Here is a 23,578-nt window from a genome sequence, read left to right on the forward strand (position 1 = left end):
TGAGCTTCACTTTTTCAAAGATTAGGGTATCATTTGAACCACTATTACTGTGTTCTAATCATAATTATGTAATTAAATGAACTTTTTCTGTTCTTTATAATGAGGGCAGAGTGTTAGGACATGGAGCATTTTTAGTTTGCACTGGTGACTCCACAAAGTCACTTGCAGCACAGCAATTCAGGCAGCAGAAAAGCTGCACAGTAACATAAGCTCGCAACAAACAGCAGTTATTAATTTTAAAAATGGTAAACAGTGACATCTTTCTCCTGCAAGAGGGTGTACAATTTGCTTGGGAATGCCTAATTCTGTGGCACAGTTCATTTCTGCACCAATGATGCACACCTGCAGCATTCAGAATTAAGAAGAAAATAATCAGTCAGCTCACCAGCAGTAACAAAGCAGAGAAATATGCAAGGCCTGATAATTACCTTGCATTATTGCGCACACACACATACTAAACTTGGACCTCTATTTTGGTGGAGGTGTTAACCAGTAAAACAGCAGACTGAAGAATGATAACACTCTTATGTATTCATACTATCACAAATTACTTTATAGGCTGTAGTTCCTAATGTAGTGAGCATTATGTATGGGGTTAAAGGTGATTGTACACCTCCATCCTTAACTTGTGTAAATATAATTTAATAGCTGTAATTACATTGTCCTTGAGTCCGCTAATCAGTACTTCTGCTTTACTGACAGGTTATAAACAAACAGTAAAAATGTACAAATTCTTTATTAAATGCTTATAAATACATTACAAAGAGGCAGAGTGAGTACTCCCCTGATTTTCAAGATGCAGATGTTTGATAGCTGGCAGCAAGATCATCGAAGCTTGGTGCTCTTCTTAACTCCGGCACGGATACCAGACAGCTCACCGCCATATCGGTGTTCCTCCCTACGGACTTCGCGTACCTGGAAAATTAAAACCCCTCATTGACTGATGCAAACTGTGGCATTGGGATCAAAGGAGAGACATCAACACCAAAGAAACTTGTGCTGTTAAATTTGGGGGGGGCAATCTGAAAGAGCAGCCCATTGAGGTAACTAGATTAGAGGTATGATACACTAGGACATACAGGTTGGACATCTCTGGTCTGGCACCCTTGGGACCCGACCGGTGCTGGAACAGAGAATTTTCCAAACCACAGCAGGTCACGCTTACCGGTACCTGTCGACAGCATGCGGGCAGCTCCCTCAGCACTCGCACACACTGACAGCTGCTCCAGCCAATCGCCGATCGCACTCCCTGACTGACAGCCGCTCCAGCCAATCGAAACTTTAAAAAAATAAATAAACCCTCCTCTTCCCTCAGGCCCAGCTAATGCCGAACCACAGATGTTTCTGGGCCAGAGAGTCCCAACCAGTAGTTACGAGTCAATTCCAAGAAATGTGGATTCAGTATAAATATCCACGTGTCAGTCAGTGCAGGATCACCAGCGGGTGTTTCGTTTATCTTGGCTGCCAAGAGTCTCCTACATGAATATTGGTCCATAATTCATTAAAATAACAGCAAGGCTAATGGCGTCACCGCTATTTATGGGTAAATGGGCAATGTCAGACGAGGAGCAGATGCGCGGTAAAATGTAAATATCCAAAAGTTGCCACACCAAAATGGCATCTCGCCCTTAGCTGCCCAATTTTCTGGGGAACTTTCTATATTTGCTCATTCATCTCACCACAGAAAGTTAAGTTTTGTCATAACAAGCACAAGTACCCTGTTAATGACAGTTAATCAACCTCTCTGGCACCAAAAATTAACTATTACAAGTATGCAGTCTCATTCCTTCAGATTTTGAATTTTTCAGAGGCGATTTTAAAAATGTTATTTAAAAAAAGTTTCTTACTTTTCCTTGCTGTCTCTTCTCTCTCTCTCAATCCAATCTTTCTTTCCCTCTGTCCAATTTGACACCGAATTCACTTTTAATTCATTCTCCAATCCTTAAATCTCATTGGTTAAGGAGATACCCTGTTCAATCAGGACCCAGATGTCCAGTTTCCTTCGCTGTGTAGTTATTAGCTTGCACTTTCCACAACTTTGTGGGCAATTTTTTTTGAGCTGAAGGGTGTAGGGGCAAGTCCAACTCACAGCAGTTGCCCTTCTACAGCAAACTTTAGACCATCGTGTTCCATCAAGCTCGGGGCTCCTGTTTCATGCACTTTGCTGAATGATCTCATAACTCCTTTCTCCCCCCCCCCACCCCCAGCTTTGGACTATTACTAAATTTTTTAAGTTTGTCTGTACACCTTCAACAAGGTCTGCTTTGAGCCTTAAGTATAATTATTTCTAATTTCTGGAGCCTCTTCTCAATCCCAGTTATCAATTTAGTTGCTCCTTGGCTGTACCATCTCCAAAACTAGTATCTCTACTGCAGCACAGAAGAAGAATTGTACATAGTACTTCGATTCAACAAAGCACCATTGAACATTAACCTTTATGGTACCATTCTGGAAACAGTATATTATTCACAGGAAATTTCTACAAAGGCCATTCATTGTCAGGGGAGCCATTTCTAATTTTATTCACTTAAGAATGTGTGGCGTCTCTTCTGCTGGTAACTAGCACTAGAGATACTCCCACAGCCAGACTTAAATATTTAAGAGATGTTAACGGCTCTTAATTAAAAAAAATCATTCTCAACAACTCAAACCGCCAAAAGGGGTCCTTCACTTACTTGGCCCTTCCGTCGGATTTTAGCTCGTCTGAATTTCTCTCGGTGCTTGACTCGAGGATTACGATCAATCTTCTTCCTCCTGGGTGTAAGACCTTTATTCTTGGCGATCTGTGAGCACCCAGAGAAGATTTTGACAGACAGGGTTACAATAACAGATCTTTGCAATCAAATATTCTGTAAACTGAAAAGGCTCTCAAACAGTTGAACACAATTCAGGCAGCAACATGCATCAAGATGATCACCAGCCCCAATTCAGCGGGCATGTTGCTGAACTAAAGAATAAGATGTGTTTCAGAGTTTATCTTCTGCACAACAGCACGAGAGATGAAACATTAATGTGATTACCACATTTACATTATCCAGTACCATGAAGAGTCAATTTTCCGTAACAAAGTCTCGATTAGATTGCTTGCACACTTATTATTCTGATCATGGTGACCTGGGAATCTCTTCATGGGATGCTTCCATCCAACCAGGCAGTTGGAAAACAAGGGGCTTCAATCCCACAAGGAACAAAGAGGAAATACAGATTAACCCCTAAAGTGCCATTTGCTCACTTCCCGGTAGAACATTATACAGCATCACAAAGAGCTGGGTATCGACTGCCCATCTGCCCTTTTGATAAGTGGAGATTTAGTATTTTAATTTGAGCGATCAATCCTCATCAATATAAAATTCAAGGAGACAGGAAAAGTAGTCTTAAGATTTAAGCTTTATGAAGTATCACAGCTTCAGGTGGGTCCAGTAAAAGGTTAAAACACAGACCTAAAGCAGACAAATAGCAAACTATGACATGATGCGAGAAACGAGATAGAAACCTGGTATGTGATCTTTCTCTTTCCATCGGGACCAAACACTTCCTTTACCACAGCCCCATCCTCATCACTGAAATACAAAACCCAATGTTACTGCATTTGAATATACCAACATTTCACATACAATAGTAATTAATGTGTGAGATGGGGGGGGGGGGGGGGGGGGTCAAATCACGATTGGAAGAAACTTGCAAAACTGCATCATTTCTCAAATGAATTAAACCCCCCCCCCCGCCAACCCCCAAAAAAGTGTTGCTTTTGGAGTTCCCAGTAGCTTTCCCAAGTGGCCGTTCTTCATGTCAGAGTCCAGGCAGTGAATCTCAGCAGATTATTTTAATCAGAGGGATGTAGAAAGAGCCCAATCCAGCCCTTCATCCCATGTTCAAAAATATCCAGCAGGGTTCACTGCAAAGTGGCAAGGAGCAGGAACATTGATGAGCTAGAAACTTGCATTTAAAAATGAAAACTAAACCCGGTTATGACAAATTCACTCCCAATTTATAGCTTTTTCATTCTGGTTACCCAACCCTTTCTCTGATGCAGTGTGGCTGATAGAAACATAGAAAATAGGTGCAGGAGCAGGCCATTCGGCCCTTCTAGCCTGCACCGCCATTCAATGAGTTCATGGCTGAACATGCAACTTCAGTACCCCATTCCTGCTTTCTCGCCATACCCCTTGATCCCCCTAGTAGTAAGGACTACATCTAACTCCTTTTTGAATATATTTAGTGAATTGGCCTCAACAACTTTGTGGTAGAGAATTCCACAGGTTCACCACTCTCTGGGTGAAGATGTTTCTCCTCATCTCAGTCCTAAATGGCTTACCCCTTATCCTTAGACTGTGACCCCTGGTTCTGGACTTCCCCAATATTGGGAACATTCTTCCTGCATCTAACCTGTCTAAACCCATCAGAATTTTAAACGTTTCTATGAGGTCCCCTCTCATTCTTCTGAACTCCAGTGAATACAAGCCCAGTTGATCCAGTCTTTCTTGATAGGTCAGTCCCACCATCCCGGGAATCAGTCTGGTGAACCTTCGCTGCACTCCCTCAATAGCAAGAATGTCCTTCCTCAAGTTAGGAGACCAAAACTGTACACAATACTCCAGGTGTGGCCTCACCAAGGCCCTGTACAACTGTAGCAACACCTCCCTGCCCCTGTACTCAAATCCCCTCGCTATGAAGGCCAACATGCCATTTGCTTTCTTAACCGCCTGCTGTACCTGCATGCCAACCTTCAATGACTGATGTACCATGACACCCAGGTCTCGTTGCACCTCCCCTTTTCCTAATCTGTCACCATTCAGATAATAGTCTGTCTCTCTGTTTTTACCACCAAAGTGAATAACCTCACATTTATCCACATTATACTTCATCTGCCATGCATTTGCCCACTCCCCTAACCTATCCAAGTCGCTCTGCAGCCTCATAGCATCCTCCTCACAGCTCACACTGCCACCCAACTTAGTGTCATCCGCAAATTTGGAGATACTACATTTAATCCCCCCGTCCAAATCATTAATGTACAATGTAAACAGCTGGGGCCCCAGCACAGAACCTTGCGGTACCCCACTAGTCACCACCTGCCATTCTGAAAAGTATCCATTTACTCCTACTCTTTGCTTCCTGTCTGACAACCAGTTCTCAATCCATGTCAGCACACTACCCGAAATCCCATGTGCTTTAACTTTGCACATTAATCTCGTGTGGGACCTTGTCGAAAGCCTTCTGAAAGTCCAAATATACCACATCAACTGGTTCTCCCTTGTCCACTCTACTGGAAACATCCTTAAAAAATTCCAGAAGATTTTTCAAGAATGATTTCCCTTTCACAAATCCATGCTGACTTGGACCTATCATGTCACCTCTTTCCAAATGCGCTGCTATGACATCCTTAATAATTGATTCCATCATTTTACCCACTACTGAGGTCAGGCTGACCGGTCTATAATTCCCTGTTTTCTCTCTCCCTCCTTTTTAAAAAAGTGGGGTTACATTGGCTACCCTCCACTCGATAGGAACTGATCCAGAGTCAATGGAATGTTGGAAAATGATTGTCAATGCATCCGCTATTACCAAGGCCACCTCCTTAAGTACTCTGGGATGCAGTCCATCAGGCCCTGGGGATTTATCGGCCTTCAATCCCATCAATTTCCCCAACACAATTTCCCGACTAATAAGGATTTCCCTCAGTTCCTCCCCCTTACTAGACCCTCTGACCCCTTTTATATCCGGAAGGTTGTTAGTGTCCTTAGTGAATACCGAACCAAAGTACTTGTTCAATTGGTCCGCCATTTCTTTATTCCCCGTTACGACTTCCCCTGATTCTGACTGCAGGGGACCGACGTTTGTCTTTACTAACCTTTTTCTCTTTACATATCTATCGAAACTTTTGCAATCCGTCTTAATGTTCCCTACAAGCTTCTTCTCGTACTCCATTTTCCCTGCCCTAATCAAATCCTTTGTCCTCCTCTGCTGAGTTCTAAATTTCTCCCAGTCTCCGGGTTCGCTGCTATTTCTGGCCAATTTGTATGCCACTTCCTTGGCTTTAATACTATCCCTGATTTCCCTAGATAGCCACGGTTGAGCCACCTTCCCTTTTTTATTTTTACGCCAGACAGGAATGTACAATTGTTGTACTTCATCCATGCGGTCTCTAAATGTCTGCCATTGCCCATCCACAGTTAACCCCTTAAGTATCATTCGCCAATCTATCCGAGCCAATTCACGCCTCATACCTTCAAAGTTACCCTTCTTTAAGTTCTGGACCATGGTCTCTGAATTAACTGTTTCATTCTCCATCCTAATGCAGAATTCCACCATATTATGGTCACTCTTCCCCAAGGGGCCTCGCACAACGAGATTGCTAATTAATCCTCTCTCATTACACAATACCCAGTCTAAGATGGCCTCCCCCCTAGTTGGTTCCTCGACATATTGGTCTAGAAAACCATCCCTTATGCACTCCAGGAAATCCTCCTCCACCGTATTGTTTCCAGTTTGGTTAGCCCAATCTATGTACATATTAAAGTCACCCATTATAACTGCTGCACCCTTATTGCATGAACCCCTAATTTCCTGTTTGATGCCCTCCCCAACATCACTACTACTGTTTGGAGGTCTGTACACAACTCCCACTAACGTTTTTTTGCTCTTTGGTGTTCTGCAGCTCTACCCATATAGATTCCACATCATGCAAGCTAATGTCCTTCCTAACTATTGCATTAATCTCCTCTTTAACCAGCAATGCTACCCCACCTCCTTTTCCTTTTATTCTATCCTTCCTGAATGTTGAATACCCCTGGATGTTGAGTTCCCAGCCCTGCTCATCCTGGAGCCACGTCTCCGTAATCCCAATCACATCATATTTGTTAACATCTATTTGCACAGTTAATTCATCCACCTTATTACAGATACTCCTTGCATTAAGACACAAAGCCTTCAGGCTTGTTTTTTTAACACCCTTTGTCCTTTTAGAATTTTGATGTACAGTGGCCCTTTTTGTTCTTTGCCTTGGGGTTCTCTGCCCTCCACTTTTCCTCATCTCCTTTCTCTCTTTTGCTTTTGTCTCCTTTTTGTTTCCCTCTGTCTCCCTGTATTGGTTCCCATTGATTGTGTGTGCTGACTGCCTGAGGGATGCTAAATTCAGTTGCTGTGTCCCTATTGTAGCCTCACCCAAGAATCAAACCGGAGAATTATTTAAGAATTACAACTCGGAAACAGTCCGTTTGGCTCAACCAGTTCATTTTGGTTTTTATCCTCCATCCTACCAGTACTAATGCCATGTGCCTACCCAGTTCTCATCTCTCTTTAAATCACCTTTTCTTCAACTATCTATCTAACCTATTAAATGTTGACATGGTCTACTTCAATCACAAACTCCAATTGTGCATTCCACAATCTCACAAAATGTTTCCCCTGTTCTCAGTCCTAAATCTCTTGCATTTAATCTTACATTGATGTCCGCTGGTTCTGGATTGTTCAATCATTGGAACCAGTATGTTTCTATCTACTCTGTCTCACCCCTTTATAATTTTAAACACCTATCAAATCACTGCTCGACTTCCTCGGTCCTTACAAAAACAGCCCCAATTTTTTTCAAGTCTTTTCATATTTATATTTCTTCATACCAGGCAGCATCCTAGCGAATCTGCGCTGTACCCTCTCTATTGCCTCAACATGCTTCCTATAGTGCAGAGCCCAAAATTACACTCAATAATCCAACTGATTTACTAAAGCTTTATGTAAATGTACCATTACATTACAAATTTAATATTTGATACCTCTTGCCATAAACCCAACATTCCATTTGCTTTCTTTATGGCCTTATCCACCCGAGGATAAATGTCTTGTGAACCTGAACCTCTAAGTCACTCTGCTCATCCACGTCATCCAGCTTTCCCCCATTCATAGTATATATTTTTTTTTAAACCAAGATTTACATGTACTGACATTGAATTCCATCTCACTTTTTTTTTTTTTAAACCATTCCCTCATCTTCTCAAGATTCCTTTGCAGCTTCATTTGGTCCTCAGAATTATTTACTATGCCTCCCATTTTAGTATTGTCTGCAAATTTGGATACCAGTCCCTCTAGCCCTATATCCAAATCACTAATTACAGTGAACAGAAGCCGTCCCAGAATAGAACGGCGTGAAGCACCGCTACCTACTTCCAATCACCTTGAGAAACTGCCCTTAGTTCCTTCTCTCAGGTTTCCTCTCTTCCAAATCAGTTTTTAATTTAAGTTGTTACCTTCCCCCAATTCCATATGCTTTACTCTTCTCCAATAGGGTCCTGTGTGGTACCTTGACAAAATCCTTCTGAAATGTTAATATGCACATGTACTGCATTTCTGCCTCCACCGCATCAGTCATTTCTTCCCGAGTCAGCGCCTGTTTTTTTTGGGTGCTTATGATTTAATACTGTATGCATGGTGCCTTACCCCAGTAAATAACTGAGGAAGCTCACTCTCGTGTGGTGTGTAGTGCATACCCTGACAGCCACGCTCCTGTTTAGAGGATACCTCAATCCAGGACATGTTTTAAAACACATGAATATGAATGTATACTCTATGTATAAACAATCAGTACCCATCCTGTTGCATTCTCTTTCGCTTCTGGGTCAGCTTCTTCTCCATTTCCTTATAATATTGGAATGCTGCTTCTTCATCAGCATCAGACTCGGAGTCTGCAGGGATTTTCCGATCAGTGACCTGCATCAAATCATTAATCCCGTAAACTCAAGAATGTGTGGAAAGGCAGAAAAACATAACTCAGTGAGCCAAACATGTCTATTCAAAGCAATGTTTAGAGAAAAAGATCCCTGTGTTAACATTTCACACTCCCAAACATTGAGAAAATCTATTTAAAGGGGAACTGCTTCCAATTTTGTTTTATTTTTGTAACTAGTCTCTCTCTCTGACACGCTGCAGTTTTTATAACTGCTTTCTGCCTCACTGTCTGATACGATTATGGCTGGTGTGTGTACGTTGTACACTTTTAGGTAACTTACTCCTTGAGTGAAATTAACACAAGCTGGGAAAGCTTTTGAATTAAAGTTTCCAATTATTAAATCCAACATACTATAATCAGTAGGACTGCAAGGGACAGATTCATTCTGTCAGAACTCACTGAAACTGGAGTCTCAGCTTCAATATTAAACTTACATGAAAATACAGTGATCGCAATCCTAGGCACAGCTCCATCTATGTCACCCTCAAGAGATGGGTCCAAACTTTGTATACTGTACACAACTAACGGTAACAGTTCACCCCCAAATCTGGATTCTGTCTCTGCTAATCTCCGAAAGCCTCCTCCATTCTTACCTTTCCTTCTGCTCTTTGTTCAGCTTTTAGTTGTTTGTTCAGTCGAGTCGGCGCTTTCTTCACCTTGGAGACGGGTTGATCTTTTTCTGTAACTGATCCATGCTCTTGACCAGCCTGGCTCAATAGCTGCTGGATTTCAGATGACAGCCTCTCATCCACTCCAACCAAGTCATTGATCAGCTGCAAGAAGAAAACACACAATTGTCACTTCCTGGAAGAGAGAAATCTGCACAATTTGTTTTTAAACCCTGGCATTGTTTAGCTGGGAATCTCCCATCCCTAACCACCGGGTATAGTATGAATTCTTCAGTAACCCAACTAGAGGTTTTTATTGCCCAGTGAATGAGGTACTTCTTTTGAGTTTGCTGGTGGTTGGGTGAGAAGGTTAAGAGAGAATAAAACAATCAGAGGGAAGCTTCCCTGGACTCGTCTTATTCACTGCCTAATGGCTAGGTTCTGAATGACAGACAGAAAGATGAGCGCAGGCTGTCCCCGTGGTTTTAGCCATGGATAGTGAGAGGTGCAAGGAAAACTGTAAAAACGAGGCAACAAATAGCTACAAAACACTAAAGACCCTGGAGCAGTTAAACTGTGCAATACTCACATTTCTATACGTAAGCAGTCTCTCGATCACTGGGTGGTTGTGCACTGGGATCCGCTTTGCTTTCAGTACCAGGTAAAAACTGACGTTTGTGCAGTAGCTACAGATCAGAGACATATTAACAAATAAATCATAAATGGTGTTTGAAAGTTTAAACAGAAAAAGTGAAGTGTAGAAAATTGCAGATCTGCAAGACATTACTGTTGGCACTGCAAATTATTTTCTATATACAGTACTTCCTACCCATGTACAGTATTTTAAATATATAGTTCTCAGACATAATTCAAGATATCCCCATTCTTCCTCATCAGTGGTTATTCCACGGTGACAGCTCCCCACTACAATGTTGCTGGAGTTTCCATGGTGCTGAAGTCCAACATTTTCACCTGTGGCGCACACCATTTTAGCAGATAACCAACAAGCAGTAACCAAGGAAGTAAAGTGCACACACACACACAAATTAAAAAAAAAACACTTAAGACACTCTGCTTTTCATCTCATCATCAAATGCACAAAAAGGTGAAAGGATCTTATGACACAAGCATACACCATGCGAATACGAGTATTGAGATCACAAGGTGTCCATTACTGTTTATTTAGTAATCAAAAATGCAATTAACCACATTTGGATTCCCAATTAGCCACATATGGTGGCTAGTGGCCAACATATTGGACACCCGCTATTTATAGCATCTGGTTGATCTCCCACCTCATTATTCCCTGGAAAGGGCACACACTCACCAAAGTACTACAAAAGAAACTTACTTCAGGTACAGATGGTACTTTGTCTGCACATAGTTGGCACCCTGTGAATAAAGGGAGAACAATTATTGCAGTTTGATCCAGACAGCCTGTACACCCCTCTGTCCCCTCCCTGCCACATGTGGTTCTTTTGTTCCCATCATACCTTCCCTGCAGGAATCCTCCCACTCTGCACCATCAACATCAGTGGCTGCAGCTCATCCCTCAATTCTGCAAGCTGCAAGAGACAAATCAGAAACTAATGTACTGCTTCTCAGAGAAACTTATCACCGACAGTCTTAATGTCAATCCACAGTCCGAACAAGTAGCCCACAAGTATCTAAAACAGGAATGCCCATGCTTTCTGCCTTCCTAAGCCACTTCCTAAGGGGAAGATTGATGGTTACAAAAGTCAGGCACCTTGTGCGAAGGGGAAAATAAATCTGGGAGACTGTATTACCATCACACAATTTCACATCTCAGAGGCTGCACACCAAAGATTGTGGCAACTGATCAAAAAAAAAGACAGTCGACATCCAAATATGCATCTTATCCAGGATGAAGATGCATTTTGGAATTTTAAAAACTTTTAAAATTCAGCTATCTTTGAAAGTTGTAAAAGCGTATGGATTCAGCAGCGAACCCCAAATCTGTGCTTTCCTGAAAATTGAGCTGCTGCCAAATTTTCCTTATAACCGGCAGTTATACTCAGACAAAAAGAACATTAAGAGTCAACCTGGAATAGTGTTCACATTACTAATCCCCAAAAACAAACTGTAATTCACGGCAATGTTGGAAAGAGGCAAATCCTGTGTATTAAAGTCAAGATTCCATTTCAGCTATTTTCGCTCCTCTTACCATCTTCCTACAGCATTGATACCAGAGAGATTGGGTGACCTCTTCTCATCTAGAGGTAGGATCAGCCAAGCAACTGCCTCCTGTCTGCAAAAGTTATCCAGCCTGTTCACAGATTAGATGTGACGTGGAATGCAGCAAGGACAGTAGGCCTAAATGAGCATCGTATCACTCCAGAGTGCTCTGAAAATCCGTACTGGAAAGCAGTCACATTCCGGTCAATAATCTTTACATCACAGATGAGGAGCTCCCAGTGAAATCATTTTTGGCTGCGCAACTCCTGGCTAGTTTTTTTTAAAAAACTGTTTTATTACACTTCATGTTTATTTATTTTTAATCTTTTCTATATGCTATCTAACATCATCCAGGAAACACAGCAAAACAGATAAATAAACCAAGAGAAGCTTTACAGACCTTTGCTTTAAAGTCTTGAATGAGTTCCAGAAGCTCTGGCGACTCTTTCCTCAGTAGTTTAATCTTCTCTTTCTGGGACATTTTCTTCAAATCTTTTTTGATTTTCGGATCCTTTTCTGTTCCTTTCTCTGCTTCCTGCTCCTGGGCAAATGCCTGTGACAAAAACACTCCAAATAATGAAATCTGCCCCCCTGTATTTCTAGAAAACACTGTCTCCTTTGAGATAGTGTCATGGGTGCTGGCAGTCCTCAAGATGCCTCACCCCACTGCTCATTCTGCATCTGCGCACGTGTTGGCAGGATATCTTCTCACCCGATATCCACACAAACCTTGCAGCATGGACGGTAATCAGAAAGAGCAGGAATCATGGCCAATTTCCCTCCATCCTATACAAAGGTGCACTGAGCCCAATTGTAGTCTCCCATCTGATAAAGATCAACTGATGGGAGAGGGGCAAAAATCAGATTTAAGGAACAAAAAGCCTTTCCTTTTTGGGATTTGTGCCTTAAATCCAGCACCAACAGTGGAGATGAAGTCTCTGGACAGAGGGATATTGCACTAGTACAGAGCTTCTCTCATCTCTAGGATTTACAGACAAGTGCAGCTGAGAAAATGGGGAAATGAAGATCCCTTTTAGATAGTTATTTAAGGCTCTCAGTGAAGCAAGCTTGTGTAATTGCAATCTAGTCCTCAGTAGCTCGAGTTTTACAGCTCAAAATTCATGTATAGACACATAAAAGAATGGTTAAAGATGAAAACAGCATTGCTTATTTTACATGGACCAGAGCTCGCAACCCTTCAAATTTAGCAACAGCACTCAGATACCATAGCCAGTATTGAACTGAGCTAACTGCTACACAAAGGGTTGTGCTTCAGGTGCAGTGTGGATTTAAAACACACAAGGCACTCTCCCTGTACGTGCTGCCTGTGACCTATTTCCATGTAGTGTGATTCATTCCTCACCTTCAGACAGAGTTCAACAGCACAATTCATATTAATGGGAGGATCAGATGGGGTAAGGGGGACGGGACACTTGTGGTGCATGTTATTATAACATACAACGCAAGTATAAAAGGAGACCTAGGGTCACTGCAGCTCAATGATCCTTTGAAGAGCAGAGAGTGATGGGGACCTCAACATTACAGCCAGGATAGGGCAGAAGGTGCACAAAACAGACACCAAGCAATTTTTATAGGGAGACTAGGGCGGGGGGAAAGAGAAAGAGGGGGAATCATTCCAGACTGCTCTGATGCCTTTTCTAATGATTGTCTGAAAAGGGACACGGGAGCAAATGTTGGTTCATCAAATCACAATATAGCAAGTCTTACACTTAGACCCTGATTACAATGTCACCCAACATACATTGTGTTCAAACAGAGAATGATTACAAATGTCAGGATGACACATGGCTGGATCTCACATTATAGGACACAGTGGCTCGGGCTCCCTTCCCCCACCACACCCACCACTCGCAGTTGATTTTTTTTGCCAGATCGGACAGGCAGATGCAGAAATTAGACTCAGGTAATCACTCTGCCTTGTTCCCGCCACTTTCTATGGGTCGGTTCCACCAGGACAAACCGCGCCTGCCCATGTGGGTGGACACATTTCTAAGGCATTGCATGCCAGAAATACGGCGGGCGTCAAACAAGCATTGTAAAAGCAGATGAAAGTCAAGCCGCACTGGAGATGCGCCGTAAATCCAGTGGTAGGGGATGAGAGGAAGCAGAAAGCCTATACTAAGTAGTTGTTTTAAAAAAAAAAAACATGTAGTAAAGAAACACACCAGTGATATCTAATGGTCAAACATTACTTCAATTAAATCAAAAATAAGTTGATGGAAGGGTGAAGAGGGGAATCTGCGTCCACATTGAATCCGGTGCCAAAACCACTTTTCAACCTCAATCTCTGCTGCTGTTACCTGAATAAGGTCGAGTCCAAAGTCATCCTCTGTCAGATTCTCTGCCAACCGTTTCTGAATTTTCATCGCCTCTTCTTCCTCCTCCTCAGCTTCTGCCAGTGCCACCTCCTGACCCTTACCACCTGCAAGTGTGTAAACAAGCAGATACTGAGGATCTCACCATGATAAATTCCTGCATCTCCCTGCTTACACCAGTAAATGCTCACCAGGATGGTGAGATGCAAAACAGAAAGTGCAAGATTATGACTTTCTAGGAGGAAACTGGACTGATTGTGAGAGAGAACTTGGCACTAAAACTTGGGAGGTTCAATCTCTCGTACTGGAGAACGAGAAGCAACAATACCTGCAAACTCCATTATGTTGCCGAACATGCAAGGGGTCATGCGTCCCCATTTGTTGTCATTTTCAACGACACACAGTATCAATACAGTCAGACATCATTCTCACCGGTGCTCATACAAAGCACCTCAGGTCACATTCCAAGAAAGAGAGGAAACCAGCCCGGGAACAAATGAATGAATACATCCCAGCATAGGTTAGCTCACATCAAATGACATAGCCAGTGACTTGAGTGTTGCCAGTTCTGACGAAAGGTCCATCTGAAACATGAGCCCATTTCCCCTTTCTGGTGATAATTGATCTGCTATATTTTTAATTCTAAGAGTGGGGAGGGATGCTCTCTGTGCAGTATATGCAAGACAAAAATCAGAAATTTGTCTATAAAGGACTAGTTTACAATTCTGTTACACGCATTGTGTGATGGATCAAGAGGGGAAGTTACTATACTTACGTGGTAGCTCGTCGACATAGTCTGTGTTGTAATAGGCCTTCTTCTTCTGACCCCAGGCCAACACGTTGGGAAGGCCTGCAACATAAAAACCAAGTGAAGCAAAAGTGAATTTTACTGTAAAGGAAATATTCAGTGCCTGCAGCAGAACAGTTTCTGGTACTTCACCAGGTACAGTTTTAGGTAGAGATGCAAGCTTCCAGGTCAGATGATTCATAAGCATAGCAAAAGAAAGTTTGGCAATATCAGTTTCTAAAAAAATACTAACATTTAGAAGAAAATCTTGTAGAATTTAATAAATATGTAATTTGTGATGGATATCAACAAGAAGAAATGGGAATGGCAACCTCACTCCTCAGCCAGGAATCTGTTCCTTGAGAGCGGCCAGACATGTAAATGGCATCTGTTTAACGTTAGATGGGATTACTTGGTTCTATTTACTTCTTGTATTGCAGAATGCAGTTTCTGCCACCAGAGGTCATTACAGCACTCATCTGCAGGGCTTCAATAAAAGCTAGTGGGAAGTACAAGAGTGAGAGTACCCCAGCACTTGATATTTTGGTGCTATGGCTCTGGACCAATTCATCAATCCCCTCCCTGCAATCACAGGGATTTCCCCCGTTGGAGGTGATCCTGCCCAATGGAATTCCAGAATGGGGAGTGGAAAGTAACTGGAGTTTTGCTGAAACTGGATGCAGTATATAAAATCTGATGCATTGCAGCACTACACTGACCAGCCTCCAATTTGCCCTCGAGGTCACTATCCATGTCAACCTCTTCCTCATCTTCCGCATCATCCTCATCTTCCGCATCATCATCAGAGTCAGGAACCTCCAGGGGCATTACCTCGTCCTGTTTAAAAGGACACAATAAGTAGATCAAATAGCAAAAATTAGGGGGGGGGGGGGCGGGAATGCTAATTGTTTGTCACTACATTAATTTCTATCAATATATTTATGCCACGTAATAACCCAAGGGAAATGAAGATGAAGGCACTATATACTGGAAACAATAGCAACAAACACAAGAACGCATGGACAGTTTCCTTCTAATTCACACCCAGTGAAGAGTTCAACAGTGCAAGATACCAAAGCTAAAATGTGTGTGGAGAGAAGGCGCAGTAAATCAAGAAGTGGCATTAAGATTATGAAACAGATGGGAGGAAGTGAAAATTATAAAAGGGCCTGACCACTGCCTCGAGAGAATGGAACATTCTTGTAGGATTTAGGAGGGACTGACAAGTGGCAGTGGTACTACCCCAGGTAATCCAAGAGGTTCCACCACCTGTTCTTCACAGAACGGGAAACCCAACTCTACCTTCTAATGGAGTCGAGGAATTCGCAGAAGTCACGATCATTGTCAAAAATCAGCTCACTAGACTTGCCCTGTATAGACACAGCATCTTCCGTATCAACTGTGGCTCAGTGGAGCACTCTCGCCTCGGAGTCAAAAGGTTGTGGGTTCAAGTCCCACTCCAAAGACTTGAGTAAAAAAAAAAAATCTAGTTTGACTCCAGTGCAGTACTGAGGGAGTGCTGCACCGTCGGAAGTGCTGTCTTTCAGATGAGACGTTTGGTGTTCACCAAGGCCCCGTCTGCTCTCTCGTGGACATAAAATATTCCATACACTATTTCAAAGAGTTCTCCCAGTCTCCTGGCCAATATTTATCCTTCAACTATCACCATAACAGATTATCTGGTCATTATCATATTGCTGTTTGTTGGACCTTGCTGTGCTGTATTACCTACATTACAACAGTGATTACACTTCAAAAGACTTCATCGGCTGTAAAGCGCTTTGGGATGTCCGGAGGCCGTGAAAGGTGCTATATAATTGTGCCTTTCTTTCCTTCCAGTGGAATCCTGCCTTCCCATCTCAAAGAGGATGCATTGCAAGACCTTTTTAGAAGTTTTTTTTTCTTTATCCAACAGAGACAAATCAGTAAGATTTTTTGAGATCCTGCAGCCGCCACAGGGTCCAGTGTCAGCCCAGGAGAGTTGGTCACACCCACCTCGCCCGCTGAGTCTTCACTCGCATTGTCCAGCACCACTCCATCATCCAGCAGCTTCTGTAACACAAAATGTCAGCGCCAGCACCAACAATAAGCATTATCTGGGTTTAAAATGTCTGCACCCGAGCATCAAAGCACTAATATTATTTTGCTGAAAAACTGGCAAATGAATGCATTCCAATTTCCTTTAAAATTACCTTCTATAAAAATGCCTCCCCTTCCCTCCACCACCACCCCCCCCCCCCCCCCAAATCACACACATGCAAAGTTTTGGTTAACGACTCATTGTTTCACTTTGAAAAGTCTGTAACAATGCACATATCTAACCACAGGACAAAATACCATGTGCAAAAAAACCTCAGAAAATGCTGGAAACAGGTCAGGCAGCATCCTTGGAGAGAGAAACAGAGTTAATGTGAGTTCTGGCGAAAGGTCACCGACCTGAAATATAGCCGAGCTGGGATAGTGACAGGCTAAGTGAGTCGGCAGATGGACTATAATGTGGGAAAATATGAGGTTATCCACTTCGGCAGGAAAAATAAAAAAGCAAATTATTATTTAAATAGAGATTACGAAATGCTGCAGTACAGACGGACCTGGGGATCCTTGTGCGCAAAACGTTAGTGTGCAGGAAAAGCAAGTAATCAGGAAGGCAAATGGAATGCTGTCCTTTATTGCAAAGGGGGATGGAGTATAAAAACCGGGAGGTACTGCTACAAGTGTATCATCATCATCATAGGCAGTTCCTCAGAATTGACGAAGACTTGCTTCCACTCTTAAAATAAGTCCTTGGGTGGCTGAACAGTCCAATATGAGAACCACAGTCTTTGTCACAGGTGGGACAAATAGTCGTTGAGGGAAGGGGTGGGTGGGACTGGTATGCCAGACTCTCTTTCTGCTGCTTGCGCTTGATTTCTGCATGTTCTCGGCAACAAGACTCGAGGAGCTCAGCACCCTCCCGAATGCACTTCCTCCACTTAGGGCGGTCTTTGGCCAGGGACTCCCTGGTGTCAGTGGGGATGTTGCACTTTATCAGGGAGGCTTTGAGGGTGTCCTTGTAATATTTCCTCTGCCCACCTTTGGCTCGTTTACCATGAAGAAATTCAGAGTAGAGCGCTTGCTTTGGGAGTCTCGTGTCTGGCATATGAACCATGTGGCCTGCCCAGCGGAGCTGATCAAGTGTGGTCAGTGCTTCAATGCTGGGGATGTTGGCCTGGACAAGGTCGCTAACGTTGGTGCATCTGTCCTCCCAGGGGGTTTGTAGGATGTTGCGGAGACATCGTTGGTGGTATTTCTCCAACGACTTGAGGTGTCTGCTGTACATGGTCCGTGTTTCTGAGCCATACAGGAGGGCGGGTATTACTACAGCCCTGTAGACCATGAGATTGGTGACAACTGTATAGAGTATTGGTGAGACCACACCTAGAGTACTGCGTACAGTTTTGGTCTCCGTATTTAAGGAGGGATATACTTGTATTGGAGGCACTTCAAAGAAGGTTCACGAGGTTGATTGCTGAGATGAAGGAGTTGACTCATGAAGAAAGGTTGAGCAGGTTGGGCCTATACTCATTGGAGTTTAGAAGAATGAGAGGTGATCTTATTGAAACAAATAAATTACTGAGGGGCTCGATAAAGTAGATTCTGAGAGTACGTTTCCACTCGTGGGGGAATCTAGAACTGGGGGCATAGTTTAATAAGAGGGCGCCCATTTAGAATTGAGATGAAGAGGAATTTCTTCTCATTGGTTGTAAATCTGTGGAATTCTCTGCCCCAAAGAGCTGTGGAGGCTGGGTCATTGAATATATTTAAGGCGGCGATAGTCAGATTTTTGAAAGATAAGGGAGTTGAAGGGTTATGGGGAGCGGGCAGGGAAGTGGAGCGGAGCCCAAGATCAGATCAGTCATGATCTTATAGAATGGCGGAGCAGGCTCAAGGGGCCGAATGGCCTACTCCTATTTCTTATGTTCTTATGTAACCAACTCTGCTCCCCAAATTGCCAGAGCTATTGCTATTTAATAGGAACTTCCATTATTGTCCATCCCTCCCCACCCTCTAACCCTGCTTCACCTGAAGATTACACTTGTTTTGATTCCCCAAACAATACCATGGGAGATCAACTAACACACAATCCCATCTGTGTTAGCAACACATCATTTTCTTGACTGCAAAGGGTTACAGTCATGTGTAATGTTTCAAACTCACCTTGAGCTTCTTCTGATGAAATTCATCCACATCATCATTAAAATATTCCGAGGAGTTCTACAAAGGGGAGAAAAAGAAATGAGTGCTTTCATGTCAAACAGAACTGTAGCTGCCCTACTTTCCACTTAATTGTCACAATTACACACATCGTCGTCCCATCCCCATCTGCCCCCAATATGGCAGCCAATTGTCTAGAAGCACGGTATTGGGAGAAAATTGATCATGAAAAATTCAAAGACGGTTGATAATTGTGAATACCACTGCAGCGATATAAACCATGCAATGACACACACTGGGGAACTTTAATTATTTAACTGTTTCAGGTCTTTAAGAAAATGATTGCCATCCCAATCCCCTTGGTTTCCCAGCCAAACAACACCGACTGAAAGTGTGTGACCTGCTCCAAGGCCTCCATCACAGTTGCCAGAAGGGGTGCAAGTATGATCCCATCTGATTTCCCTTGCCCTTCTGGGAAGAGTTCGCTTGCCATTGCCCCACAGATACACTGCTGTAAACCTTATTACTATATAAAATGTCATTTAAACTTTCATCCGAGGGATATTAAAGGGAAGTTTCGATTTTGTTCCCAGAAGCCACTTTCATTCTTTACCTGATTCTTCATATAGAAACAACAATCTGTGAACACAGACACATCTACAGGAGCCACGCATTTTACTGTTAACTCAACCTCAAGCAATTTTAAATCATCCTCAGGGTGGGAGTTCTGTCCATTCTTGGCTTACTCTCAAAACGCAGAATACCTGGAGCAGAATACAGCAGTGTGGCTATAAACTAATGCTATTAAATACAAAAGCATCAGGAAAGGATAATGCTGAATATTTGAGAACACTTTCCTGTATTTCACCTTTATGAGCACATCTCAAATAAAATTCGCACCAAAAAAGACAAGGTTAACAACTTGCAGTTAAACAGCACTTTCAACATATAAAACATCCCAAGGCACTTTACAAAGAAATTATAAATGGGCAAAAAAAAATCAATCCATGGGAGAGAGTAGGGCTGAGGTGACTGAAAGCTTTGCCGTCGGTGGTGTCGAAGGGAGGAGGATGTATCGGAGGTCAGAGCTGGAAGACTGAAAGGTGCAGGAGACGATGAATGGCTGGAGGAGTTTGCAGAGATAGAATGGAATTAAGCTCTGCAAGCATTTGACGATGAGGACTAGGAATTTAAATTGAATGGGCTTGTGTGTGTGTGGGGGGGAGGGGGGGTAAGAAACTTGTAGGGCAGGTGTGATGAGTGAGCTGAACTTAGTGTTTGACAGGATACAGGCAGCTGTGTTTTGGACCGGTTGCAATTTATGGAGGTTGGGTGCAACCAATTACAGATGATGTTGATATTCAAATTGTAAGTTCTGACGGCTCCACGACAAGTTAAAGAAGAGCAGGGAGATTGTTGGGTGTCCAATTCTAGCCTCTTTAATTGCTTCATTTAGTTTATATTGCCTATCCTCATTCTTCCTACCAAAATGTATCATTTCACACTTCTCCGCATTAAATTTCATCTGCCATGTGCCATGTGTCTGCCCATTTCACCAGTCTATGTCCTCCTCAAGTCTGTTACTATCCTCCTCAAGTCTGTTACTATCCTCCTCATTGTTTACTGCATTTCTGAGTTTTGAGTCATCGCCAAACATTGAAATTATGCCATCGCCAAACATTGAAATTATGCCCTATATACCCAAGTACCAGTTATTAATATAAATCAGAAATGAACAATGGTCCCAAAACAGACCCGTGGTAAACCTCATAGTATACAACAACTATTTGCATTCATATAGCGCATTTAACACAGTAAAACATCCCAAGACATTTTGCAGAAGTATTATCAAACACAATTTGACACCGAGCTACATAAGGAGATATTAGGACAGTAGGTTTTAAGGAGCGTCTTAAAGGAGGAAAGCGAGGCGGAGGTTTAGGGAGGAAATTCTAGAGCTTAGGGCCTGGGCAGCTGAAGGCACAGTCGCCAATGGTGGAGCGATTAAAATCGGGATGTTCAAGAGGGAGAATTGGAGGAACACAGATACCACGGTGGATTGTAGGGCTGTAGGAGATTACAGAGGTAGGAAGGGGCGAGGCCATGGAGGGATCTGAAAGCAAGGATGAGAATTTTAAACGGAAGCCAATGTAGGTAAGGAGCCCAGGGGTGATGGGCGAACGGGGCTTCGTGCGCGTTAGGTCACGGGCAGCAGAGTTTTGGATGATCTCAAGTTTATGGAGGTTAGAAAATGGGAGGCTGGCCAGACGTGCAGTGGCATAGTCAAGTCTTGAGGCTATAAAGGCATGGACGAGGGTTTCAGCAGCAGATGAGCTGAGGCGGAGTCGGGCAATGTTACAGAGATGGAAATAGGTGGCCTTAGTGATAGCGTGGATATACTGTCCTCCGGTATGAAAAACAGCCCATCACCTCCGATGTTCCCTGTAATTTTCTTTGGGCCCGCAGCCCCTTTAACAGGCTGTGTGGCCCATTCAAAAGACCTTGCTTGCACGTTTTCTCAATTTAAAAGCTGGCTCACTGGCTTGTGTGGGACCCTTCGAGTGCTGGGCAGCTGCACAGCTTAAAGGCACATTGTTCACCACTACTCTCTGCTTTCTGTCCCTTAGCTAATTTCGCATCCACATTGCCACTGTCCCTTTAATCCCGTGTGGCGCTTTGTCAAACACCTTTTGAAAGTCCACATATACATCATAAACCTAAGAACGTAAGAAATAGGAAACGGAGTAGACCATACGGCCCCTTGAGCCTGCTCTACCATTCAATATCATGGCTGATCTAATCATGGACTCAGCTCCACTTCCCTGCCCACTCCCCATAACCCCTTATTGTTTAAGAAACTGTCTATTTTTATCTTAAATTTATTCAATGTCCCAGCTTCCACAGTTCCCTGAGGCAGCGAATTCCACAGATTTACAACTCTGAAGAAATTTCTCCTCATCTCAGTTTTAAATGGGTGGTCCCTTATTCTAAGATCATGCCCTCTAGTTCTAGTCTCTCCCATCAACAGAAACATCCATCTTGTCAAGCCTCCTCATAATCTTATACGTTTCGATAAGATCACCTCTCATTCTTCTGAATTCCAATGAGTAGAGGCCCAACCTACTCAACCTTTCCTCATAAGTCAACCCCCTCATCTCTAGAATCAACCTAGTGAACCTTCTCTGAACTGCCTCCAAAGCAAGTATATCTTTTCGTAAATATGAAAACCAAAATTGCATGCAGTATTCCAGGTGTGGGCTCACCAGTACCCTGCTTCCCTGCTTTTATACTCAATCTCCTTTGCAATAAAGGCCAAGATTCCATTGGCCTTCCTGATCACTTGCTGTACCTGCATACTATCCTTTTGTGTTTCATGCACAAGTACCCCCAGCAATCTTTCTCCATTTAAATAATAACTTGCTCTTTGATTTTTTTTCTGCCGAAGTGCATGACCTCACACTTTGCAACATTATACTCCATCTGCCAAATTTTTGCCCATTCACTTAGCCTATGTCCTTTTGCAGATTTTGTGTGTCCTCCTCACACATTGCTTTTCCTCCCATCTTTGTATAGTCAGCAAACTTGGCTACGTTACACTCAGTCCCTTCTTCCAAGTCATTAATATAGATTGTAAATAGTTGGGGTCCCAGCACTGATCCTGCAACACCCCACCCAATCATCAACCGCACTATTCCCGTGAACCCGCTCCGTTACTTCTGTCTAAATCCGTAAGATTTTAAGTCACAAGGACACCAATTCAAATTACTAAAATATATGAGCTCACCCCAAGTTATTTAAAAAATTTACTCATCCCTATAATACTCACAACATTTGGATTTGGTATTTTGCTGTAGGCCTGAGGGTCATCACTATCATCCTCCACTTGCTGCTGCTGCTGCTTGGGATTCTTTCTGCTGGACCTCCTGCAAAGTGGTCAATAATTCAAAAGCAAGACTATAGACAGCGCCAACATCAGTAGATTTACAAATACAGACCGATGGATAACATTATGTTCTTCCCATGCATAATGACACTGGTACAAAACCTAGTCAGATTTACATGTTCTTAGACTTATATTCTTCTGCAGAATTTTGTTGTCATTTACATAGAATATCAGGACCATTTACAGACCAGGTGTAGCAGTGAGTTACATAATAAAGCCCCCTGCAGTCTTCGTAGTGTCAAATGAGAGTTTTGTGCTGCGGGCCCTACCCACTGGCAACTTGGCTGACTACCTGAAACTATGACCTTTACTATCGGTGGGCAGGGGAGACTTTCATTCCATCAGTCTGAGCTGGATGTGTGCCCAGGTTCTGAGGGCGAGAGTCTCACCCACAGTTACAGCTGGATGAAGCAGCAGCTCCGAGTACAACAGATTATAATAAACGGGCTCGAAATAAATAACCGGAGCATCCAACCAGCGGAAAAGCCGGAGCACAGCCTCGCTCTCTGGAACTTTCCCTCCTTCCCAACACCTCCCTCGGTTCCCCCCCCTATTCCCGGCCTAATCCTTACCGCCGCGTCCACATGCTCACAAACAACAGCAGGCGCCGCTGGTCCCTCCCTTAATCCTTTCGCCAACCCCACTGGTGAAATATAACCGCCCCCCTGCGCGAGCGCCGGACTCACTTACTCGTCTTGAGGAAGGCCCAAGTGTTTGAGACGTCGACTGCTGTTTTTCCCCGGACCCGCTGGTCGTTTCCATCTTTTTCTTGTTTTTATATTTCCGGATTTA

At 43.1% G+C, this 23,578-nt stretch overlaps 1 protein-coding gene across 1 annotated transcript; it reads right to left on the reverse strand.

Moving 5' to 3' along the window:
• Window positions 1–717: 717 nt before the first annotated feature.
• On the reverse strand, window positions 718–23,402 carry utp3 (UTP3 small subunit processome component). The gene is made up of 16 exons (XM_070860237.1): window positions 23,359–23,402; window positions 22,670–22,766; window positions 18,847–18,903; window positions 16,645–16,701; window positions 15,369–15,486; window positions 14,638–14,712; window positions 13,848–13,969; window positions 11,927–12,079; window positions 10,824–10,895; window positions 10,682–10,722; window positions 9,920–10,016; window positions 9,316–9,495; window positions 8,582–8,703; window positions 3,494–3,560; window positions 2,676–2,783; window positions 718–915 (listed from the first exon to the last, which is right to left on the reverse strand). The coding sequence occupies exons 1-16, from the start codon at window positions 23,370–23,372 to the stop codon at window positions 826–828; spliced, it is 1,470 nt and encodes a 489-aa protein (XP_070716338.1). The 5' UTR covers window positions 23,373–23,402; the 3' UTR covers window positions 718–825.
• Between the last annotated feature and the right edge of the window lie 176 nt (window positions 23,403–23,578).

The sequence above is a fragment of the Pristiophorus japonicus genome, chromosome 18, assembly GCF_044704955.1.
Source record: "Pristiophorus japonicus isolate sPriJap1 chromosome 18, sPriJap1.hap1, whole genome shotgun sequence".
NCBI lineage: Eukaryota > Metazoa > Chordata > Chondrichthyes > Pristiophoridae > Pristiophorus > Pristiophorus japonicus.

What these genes read in the sequence shown, in the direction of transcription:
- utp3 (XM_070860237.1), bottom strand. An exon ending in TTCAAGACTTTAAAGCAAAG is followed by an intron (nt 10,896 to 11,926) that starts GTCTGTAAAGCT and finishes TGTCTCTTGCAG; the next exon opens with CTTGCAGAATTGAGGGATGA. An exon ending in AAGAGAATGCAACAGGATGG is followed by an intron (nt 3,561 to 8,581) that starts GTACTGATTGTT and finishes TTTGTATTTCAG; the next exon opens with TGATGAGGATGGGGCTGTGG.